Genomic DNA, 9186 nt, shown 5'->3' on the forward strand with positions numbered 1-9186 from the left:
AATTTACTTCTGTTCTAAAAAATTTGGATTTTTCCAGATTGACTTTTAAATTTGATTTGTACAAAAGCATGAACACATCGTCAATATTTCGTAAGTGTTCCTCTTTAGTTTTTCCCATTATTATAATGTCATCGATATAAACGTAGCAGGCTTTTCCTATAAGTGTTTTGAGAACATCATTGATCATTCTCTGAAAAATGGAAGGGGCATTTTTAAGACCGAATGGCAACCTAGTAAATTCATATTAACCATTGGCTGTAGAAAAAGCTGTCTTTTCTATGTCCTTTTCCTTCATCCAGATTTGGTGGAATCCGGATGTAAGGTCGAGTGTAGTAAAATACTTACATTCGCCTAAGCTAGCGAGAGTGTTGTTTATATCAGGTATTGGGTAGGAATCAGGTATAGTTATTACGTTTAGTCGTTTAAAATCAACAACTACTCTATACTTTTTTTCTCCTGATGGACCTGGTTTTTTTTTGGAACAATCCACAATGGGGAGTTATACGGACTCTTCGAAGGCCTTATTACACCATTGTTTAGAAGTTCTTTTACTTGTTTTTCTACTTCGCGCCGTAGGTTTGTTGGGTATGGATATGCTTTTGTATATGTATATCGGTTCTTCACTTGTTGTTCTAATTTCTGCTAATACAGTTGTGTCGATTGTCCCACTGTCGGAGACTGGTCCGAAAAGTTCCGAATACTTATTTATCATTTCCTTAACTTCATGTTCATAGGAGTTTTCTTGAATATTATTTATTTGTTTGGAGATATTTTGTTTTAGTGGCAGTACCACATCCTTGAGGGTTATTGTGTCATTTTTTCTATTTATGATTGCTCCCAATTCTTTGAGGGTATCATCGCCAATGATGCCATCAAAGGATTTTAAATTGGGTAATGTAAAGAAATCAAAATTATTTGTAATATCTATACTTCCGAAGAATGGTCCACGTAGTTTATGAGTGAACCTTAAAAGGACACTCAAGTTTCTTTGAATTTTTTGAAAGTTTTTCGGAGACAAAGTTTTTATTAGCTCCCGTATCTACAAGGAACTTCGCGATATCCCCGTTCTTTAAAGTTAGTTCTAAATAGGGTAGGGTAGACATGCGTCTGTCTTAAAATTTATTTCCTCGTCCTCTGTTTGGGCATTAAATAGTTTTTGGGATTTCCTAGGGATATTTGAAGAGTAATTAAATGGCCTTACTAGAGGCGTATTGTTCGGTCGATTCATATAGTTTATTCTTCGTGAGTGTATTGAAGGGTCCACCTCCATAGGGATTGGTGGTTTAGGATTGGTTGGTCTGAGTGGTGGCGGTGCTTGATTTCGCATGTTTTTATTATAGATTAAATTTTTTTCGGCAGGGTTTAATACCCTTGGTACAAATATTGGTTTTGGATTCATTTTATGTTTTTGCATTTGATTAGAGCTACCTCCATTTTTTGTATATATTGAATAGTTTCTTAAGTTAATGTTTTGAATTTCAAGGCAGGAAGCGTATGCTTCGGGTAAATTGCTGGGGCGTTGAATGACTAGCATTCTAGACAATTCGCCGTTTAAGCCTCTGATAAATATATCAAGGGCTCGATTCCTATAGGTTTCCAGTAGAACATTATTTGTTTCTCTTGAATAATCATGACTCTTTATTTTGTTTATTACAGCGATAGTTGGTGATTGACTCTTGCGTAGAATTGCTCTATGCTGAAGAGTTTTTGGGATAATGTTCCTAGTTCGTGTTCTAGAGTCGCGTTTGTCTGCATAGTGTAGTGACAAACAATTTTTGATTATTCCCCAATCATCATTGAATATGTTGTATGAGATTAAGGCCGTATCTGCAGGGCCTTTAATTTTCTGCCTAATATGTCGTAGGATGGCTCTATACAGTGGCTTTGTTCTGACTACTTCGTAGTCCTGCAAAACAGATTCGACATTGTGGATCCAGGATATGAATTAGATCGGATCTCCTTCGAATGTTGGGAGGTTCTTCACGCTGTCAGGTAATCTGCTAATTTCTATTAAGTCTGACTCAGTTAAGTGAATATGGTGATTTGAAATAGAACTTTCGTTATGGGGACTAATTCTAATTTCTAACTGATTTATCCTATTGCTCAATATTTTTGATTGTTCTATTTGTGCATTAACAGCACCTGTTAGGTGTGTAATAGCTTCTTGAATTTGCTTCGTTACTGTGATTTACAATTTCGACTATTTATTGCTTTTACAATATGATACTTTATATATATTTATTGCTATTAAAAATTGTTTAATATTTTATATATAGGGTATAAATTTAAACTGACCGACTGTATTAGATTTTTTATATAATCGGGTATAAATTTTATTTGGTTATTAAGATTTTTAATATTTTTTATATATCGGGTACTTATTATAATACTTAAAATTACAGGAGTATCAGCTTCAACTTTGTCATTCTCTTTGGACGGTCCACTTGGTCCTGTTTGAAGCGTTAGTCCTCTACTGGGGGGTGGATAACGTCACTCCAGGCGTTGATTAGGCGGCTTCTTGTTTCAGTTCCTCACTTTATAAGTATTTTTAATTTGATTTGTCAAACACTTAGCTTAATTGTTTAACAAATCTTCAGATATGTCACGACACTTGACGCGCTTTTTTGTTTTTGCGGTGTTTTTTGCGTACACTTGTAATTAAATTTCCGAACAAGGTTTTAAATACTGTTTTTAATGACTTATATCAAACTCGACTGAACTTTCTATAAAAATTAAATTCCGTGGTTTATCCTTCTGGATAATGATATTTGTGCGTACAGATTCACTTTAATACTTTTGGTGCAGGCAACTTCTAGTTTTTTAAAGTTCTCAGGCGCCAGTTAATGGTTGCCACCGGATGATTAACAACACACTGGTTTGAATGGTGAAGTCGAACTCGAATTTCTTTATTAAAAACGTTTCTTTTATACAGCATTTTTTTTATATACTATAAACTTACATATGTACGAATTCTTACTTACTAGTACTTATTTCTATATACTAACGTAAGCAATAATTATAGCCAAACAGTAAACCTCAGTTCGGTCGAAAAACGGCTTTAATTGCGGCGGCACGGCTTCCGTTCTGGTTTAGTGCCGACGAAATGTGCTGTTGTTGCAAATTTTGGAAATTAAGCAATGATATTGTATATTTACATAATATTGCTGAATTGAGTAATATCAGTATATTTTGCTAGCTACGACAACTTTGCTGTTGTACATTTAGCTGTGATAACTTGCATGCATTCGTGCAAAATTATACTCACACTATAATTATTTTTACATGCCAATATGGAAATGCCGACGGCAAAACGCAAAAGCATACACATTTGCATACACATTTGCATACATTGCGATTCCCTAGTTGAATGCAAAAATTGAAGTATGAAAATATCACAATGCTGTTGTTGGGAGTATCATCATGAGCTTGCATAGTATGAAATGCATACATATGTATGTATATATACGTCTCTTCATATTCTTCAGTATGTGAGAGAGCTGTAGTTGTACACATTTTTACTGTTAAAAATTAAATATAAAAGAACTTATTTTCCTTCAATATTCTCTGCATGGCCATACATGTCACGTCATCATATGCCGAAAATACATATACTATTTATTTCTCTTCATATTCTTTGTTGGAGTATGTGAGAGAACTGTTAAAAATGTTTACATTTCACAGCGTGAATTCTGTGGTTGTGAGGTGAATTCCTTACTTAAATTTAAAAAAATATTCGCAGTCGAGCCTACACCTTCTCTATGTTTTAAGTTCTCTGCTTTAAGTTCTCTGGCTTTAAGTTCTCTGGTTTACCGGCACTTTGGTCTTTACGGGTATTTGAGTTTTACCGGTTTTTGAAACTAGCGGCACTGTAAACAGTTTCCTAAACGGTTTTTTCAACCGGCTCTTCCAAACATTTTTTTAACTTTTTTGTCGTACACATTTGTTATTTTCGAACGTACACAGCCAGCATTTACATATAAAAATAAACGTTTTGAAAGCGTTCAAATGTAAGCAAAACACTTATAAAACGCTGCTGTCACCTTTATAAAAGACATCAAAGCAAAGGGTTTATAATCGAAAAGGACCCAACTTTATAAGCGTTTAAAAGACAATTGCAAAACATGTTTTTTAAGTAACGTAATTACACGTTTTCTAAATGCTTATAAAACGCGTTTTGAAAATGCTTAAAAAACACGTATTTTTAATGAAATAAGTAAGCGTTTTAAACATTTACTTTGTTCTGGATATGCTTTTTTATTGATACATTTAAAAAATCAGTTTTAATATTAAATTTGGTTTCTTCATAGAATAATATTACATTAATATATAAAAATAGGAACTTCATTGTTTTTCATTTAAAAAATCATTACTACTTAGTATTTTAGTTTACTTTTTTTGTTGTTTTAATTTTAATAAGATTTATTACGTACTGCAAATATGACTTAGAGGCAAACACAAAGTCCTCTTCCTTGCCTCCATTTTCAGCGAAAGTTTCTGCAATAGAATTTAAATATGAATATAGAAATGTAACTAGAAACCTTTTAAACGTATTTTACTTACGCTGAATAGCAGTGGCGACAGTGAAGGCCCTAATGCACTTCTTATCTGCAGTTCCTCGCCAGGAAAAGCTCTCAGCAACGTTGTCAGTCATAATCTTCTGCCCCGCTTTCGTAACAAATTTTCTCGAATTGGATGTTGACCATCTTTTTAGATCTGCCTTCTAAAAATATAAATAAAATCGACATCAGTATACAGTCACCGAATATTTCAAATTTAAATTCTTACCAGCAAGGAAAATTTATCAATATCTTCCAGAAAAGTTTTCTCAAAATTGAGGAAGTCTTCAATATTAGCATACGGCTTGCTTGGTATAATAGTAGCGTTATTATGTGATACCGCTTTTTTAAGATCAATGATTTCCTTGCGCATCCCCTCAACGTTTTCTGTTAGGCGCAACAATATTAGCTTATTTTTTTCATCCACCTCTTCAACAGCCTTTTGACATGCGTCGATGATTACTGATTGAATTGCTGCCGAAAAAAATATAAAACAAATATGAGAAAAGTGTCGCGGTGTTATGTTAAAAGTATCCTTTAAAAATAAATACTATCTTACCCGACGACGTTGCACTATCCAAAGAAGTTGTTGTTGTGCTTGGACTTGGTTGCATCACATAAATAGTTTGTGAGGATGCGATGTCATCATTAATGGGGTCGACGATGTAATTGAGATTGTTCTGCGACATGATCTGTTATGAGTGGCACAAATATATAAGACGATCTGGTGTAGAAGCATATAACTTTGGATGTGATTCAGTGTTTTGTTAAAACTGAGATTTTCGGCACGGTAAATATTAAAAAGCGATGATTGAAGTGGCTTATCATATAAGTAATGTAAGTCTTGTACCCTTAGCCCATGAAGTACAAAATCGTTATCAGCAGATCTGGATATGAAAATAAGTTTGAAAATTAATTTTTGTACTAAATAAAAGTTCTCAGGTGCAATAGATGATAAATAAAAGTTTTAAGTTTTAACAAATTTGTAAGTGCCATCACTTTGTACTGTATATTTTTTAGAAACAATATTTGTATGATAATTTCCATGTACACTCTGCTCATCTAGTCTGTTGTAAATTTGGGACGGAACATTATTTTTTTCTTAACTAGTTTCTTAATTTTTCCTAATTTATTTTCAAACTTGAAAGCACTGGTTGTATCTAGTGATCCAAAGTGCATGGAATCTCTGACCAAATGACTCAAACAGTGGCAATTATATGTTAACATTAAATCATCATATAAAATAGGGACTCTGAGTAAAAAATCCTTTATCAGCGCCTCTGCGCATTTGTTATTTTGTACACAATCTTCAGCATTGAGGCGAATTCGCATTGAAAGACTAAGTTGCAAAAAATGAATGTACCTCTGTTCGCTCAATATGTCCTTTAGCACAACCTGGCCTGTATACAAAAGGAACTGACGGAATTCCGTTGCTTTGAAGCGGTCTATCTCTTTTAAATCCCGTGGTTTCCTACAAAAGTCTCTTGGTATGTAACGCGCAATGGATTGAAATACTGTGTTTAGTTTTCGGATATCATATTGTTGCAAAGAATAATTGCGATTTTTAACTTTTATCCAGGATCCAAGCAAAGCCTTCATTACACCTAAACACACCACGTACATGTACTCTAGAGCGAATACTTGGATCACGTCGATTGGAAGTTTTTCAATCTCCAAAGAACTTTGCTGGTTGTGATGGCTGACATCAGTTCTTTGCCGAAAATTTATATTTGTGCGCAAAGGATGATTTTGATAATGGAATATAATACGATTCTCTTTCCGTTCGCCCCTCTGAACGCACTTTGTGCGGCAACTATAGCCTGCGTGTCCTTTGACTCTAAGCATAAGTGCCCTAGCTTGTGCATCCAGAATAAATGCTCGACATTTTATTACAAAAGTTTTGTTTTCGTATGAGAATCCATTTTGGAGAAGATCGTTCAACTCATCGACAAATTGTGCCAGAAACTTATTCACATCATTGGGATGAGACCGTCCACAAAAAATAGCAACCACGAAAACTGAATCCGTCCCATTTACATTCACTAAAATAGGCCACACGCTCTTCAGCAAACTTTTCGAAATTGGCAATACATCGATGTGAAAGTTCAATTCTAAAATATTTGTATGCACTTTATATTCCCGCAAAAAATCTGTCAAACAGTCTTTCAAGCCATAATGGGCATATTCTCCACCTGCTAAGGAGACAACTGGAGCATCAGTCGGCGTACGTTTTAGCGTTCTGATATCTTTTGGTAGACCTTCAATTTTGTCGCTTAATAAGTCCAATAATTTATTAGCATGCACATTGGGCACATTGCTCTCTACAAACCATGCAGCTAAACGTTTATTGAAATCAATAACGGTGCCATCGGACGAGTTCTCACTTTCATCAGAAATATAATCATCATTTGGCAACAAGGAATCTAAATTATTCTGTGCTTCAGGCACAACCTCCTGTTCCACAAATTCACTCTGGGTACTTACCGAACTTGTAGCCGCACCGTTCCATAGATGTTCAAAAATTTCGAAGCTGCTGCGCACAACACTTTTCTTCTTTTTTGCTGCAGACATTAAATAAGTAGATTATTAACTTTTTTAATAGCAAATGATAATTAAAAGTATCAAACGCACTTAATTTAACAACTTTAAGAACAATTTTACATAATTTATTAACACAACTTATTAGCACAATCTTTTGCGGCGAGAACTACACGTTTTGCTTAAATTTATGAAACACTTGCATTTGCAAGCAAATTGTCAACGACGTTCGCAAAGCACTTGCATTTGCAAGTAAATTGTCAACTACGTCCGCAAAACACTTGCATTTGCAAACAAATTGTCAACGACATTCGCAAAACTCTTATTTATGCAAGCTTACTGCAATCTTAATTTACAAAACGCTTGCCAATATGTTTGCTGGGTACATACCAGAGACCTGCACGATTAAGGTAGGCATCGTACGATTACGTTACTAAGTAACACTTCTGACGATTACCACGATGCGAAGGTAACATTGCGCATCGGCATCGCGGCATCGTGGCATCGTACGATTACTATCTGGTATCGTCAATGGCAAATGAAACGAAGTACATACATACAACATACAAGTGAACATATAACATAGGGTACATTCTCCCCCGTCTTGGTGTCCACAATTTTATTGTAAAACTTCCAGATGTCACTTGAACCCGATGCATCACTAATTTTATAAACACCACTTTTAATATGTTGTAAAATTTCCATTATATACATTTAAATAATAGCACAAATGCAAAAACTTATCTAATGCGAAAATGCCAGTTCTTTTCTTGGCGCACAATACTAAGTGAGTAACATGTTAGTAATCGGCGATGCCGATACCCACGATGCCGATGCCCACGATGCCAAAGTACCGTTACGTAGCGTGTACTCGCCGCATCGGCATCGCCGCTTGCTAACATGTTACTTTTTTAATTACTCGTGCAGGTCTCTGGTACATACATATGTATGTATATATAAATTACATATGTTCCTGCGAACCACGGCTACCCGCTTGTGACAAATATTCCACTACAACTACACATTTTTCTCTATACACTAACACCAACGCACATTTTCGGGTTGTTTTTTGTTTACCTAAGTGCGATGAAAAAAGTTTCTTTCATCTCTTGATTTATTTGAATGAGTGCGAAGGAGAAAACATAATTGTCAATAGTGACAATAGAAAATCCCAAAAAGGGTAATAAAAAAAACGATTGAAAGACGCACGTCGTTCGTGATTGTACCATCGTAAAGGAGGCTCGTACAACAAGAAGGAAAGTAAATGCATTTTATATGAGTTTTTAACAATATTTTGAAAATAATTACTTCATCTATTTTTATAACATTGGAAATCAGAACTGAATTGGAAGTAGCAGCAGCAGCTATGTATATCATCAGAAGCGGCAAATATCAACTGTTAAGTAAGTATGTGAAAAAAGTGTGTGTACTTAGAAATTGGACTGCGCAGTCCAATATAATACGCAAAAATAAATACATACATATGTACATATGTATTTATTTTATGCGTTTAAGGCGGCCTGCACAATCCAATATAATATGTGAAAACAAATGTTTGTTTTATATTTTAAATGATCAAATAATATTTATCTTTTCTTTCAGATGTTATTATTACTTTTATTTAATTATTCTTTCTTTTCAGATTTTATCACTATTTTTATTTAATTAAGCTTTGCTTTCAGAGTAAATTCTATTTGTATTTAATATATTTTATTCTTTCAGATAATATTAATCTTCTTTTTCAGATATTATTATCATTTTATACAAATAATCTTTCTTTTTCTTTTAGATATTACAAATTCAATGTAATTATTATTTATTTTCAGGTATTAATAACCTTTATTTTATTTCAGGTATTTGTCTTTTATAATATTTGTCCACTTTTTTATTTTCAGGTTGTAATAATTCTTTTCTTTAATTAATCTTTTTTCAGATATTAATTATTTTTTTAAATTAAATATATTTTTATTAATATATAAATTATAATAAATTTTATGTAAAAATGTAAAAAATAAAATAAAATAAAAATTTTAAAAATTAAAAAGTTTTCTTTTAAATTTTAAAAGTAGGAATTAAAAAATGCAACCCTGCA

General features: G+C 33.5%; 1 protein-coding gene across 3 annotated transcripts; it reads right to left on the bottom strand.

The window, feature by feature from the left end:
• Positions 1-4355: 4355 nt before the first annotated feature.
• On the bottom strand, positions 4356-7586 carry LOC120772645. Of its 3 annotated transcripts, XM_040101371.1 has the most exons (3): positions 4786-7586; positions 4561-4720; positions 4356-4494 (listed from the first exon to the last, which is right to left on the bottom strand). In XM_040101371.1, exons 1-3 carry the CDS (start codon positions 4927-4929, stop codon positions 4382-4384), a joined length of 417 nt encoding a protein of 138 aa, XP_039957305.1. In that variant the 5' UTR covers positions 4930-7586; the 3' UTR covers positions 4356-4381. The 3 variants fall into 3 exon arrangements, 1 of the variants encoding a protein (XP_039957305.1); XR_005705080.1 differs by having other exon boundaries at positions 4356-4720; XR_005705079.1 differs by having other exon boundaries at positions 4561-7586.
• Positions 7587-9186: the final 1600 nt, after the last annotated feature.

This window comes from Bactrocera tryoni, chromosome 3, assembly GCF_016617805.1.
Source record: "Bactrocera tryoni isolate S06 chromosome 3, CSIRO_BtryS06_freeze2, whole genome shotgun sequence".
Lineage (NCBI taxonomy): Eukaryota > Metazoa > Arthropoda > Insecta > Diptera > Tephritidae > Bactrocera > Bactrocera tryoni.

Bases quoted from the DNA above. Each gene is read 5' to 3' on its own strand.
- LOC120772645 (XM_040101371.1), bottom strand. From the start codon at position 4,929: ATGCGCAAGGAAATCATTGATCTTAAAAAAGCGGTATCACATAATAAC. The intron at 4,721-4,785 runs GTAAGAATTTAA...TTATATTTTTAG, and splicing joins TTGATAAATTTTCCTTGCTG to AAGGCAGATCTAAAAAGATG. The intron at 4,495-4,560 runs GTAAGTAAAATA...ATTCTATTGCAG, and splicing joins TGTCGCCACTGCTATTCAGC to AAACTTTCGCTGAAAATGGA.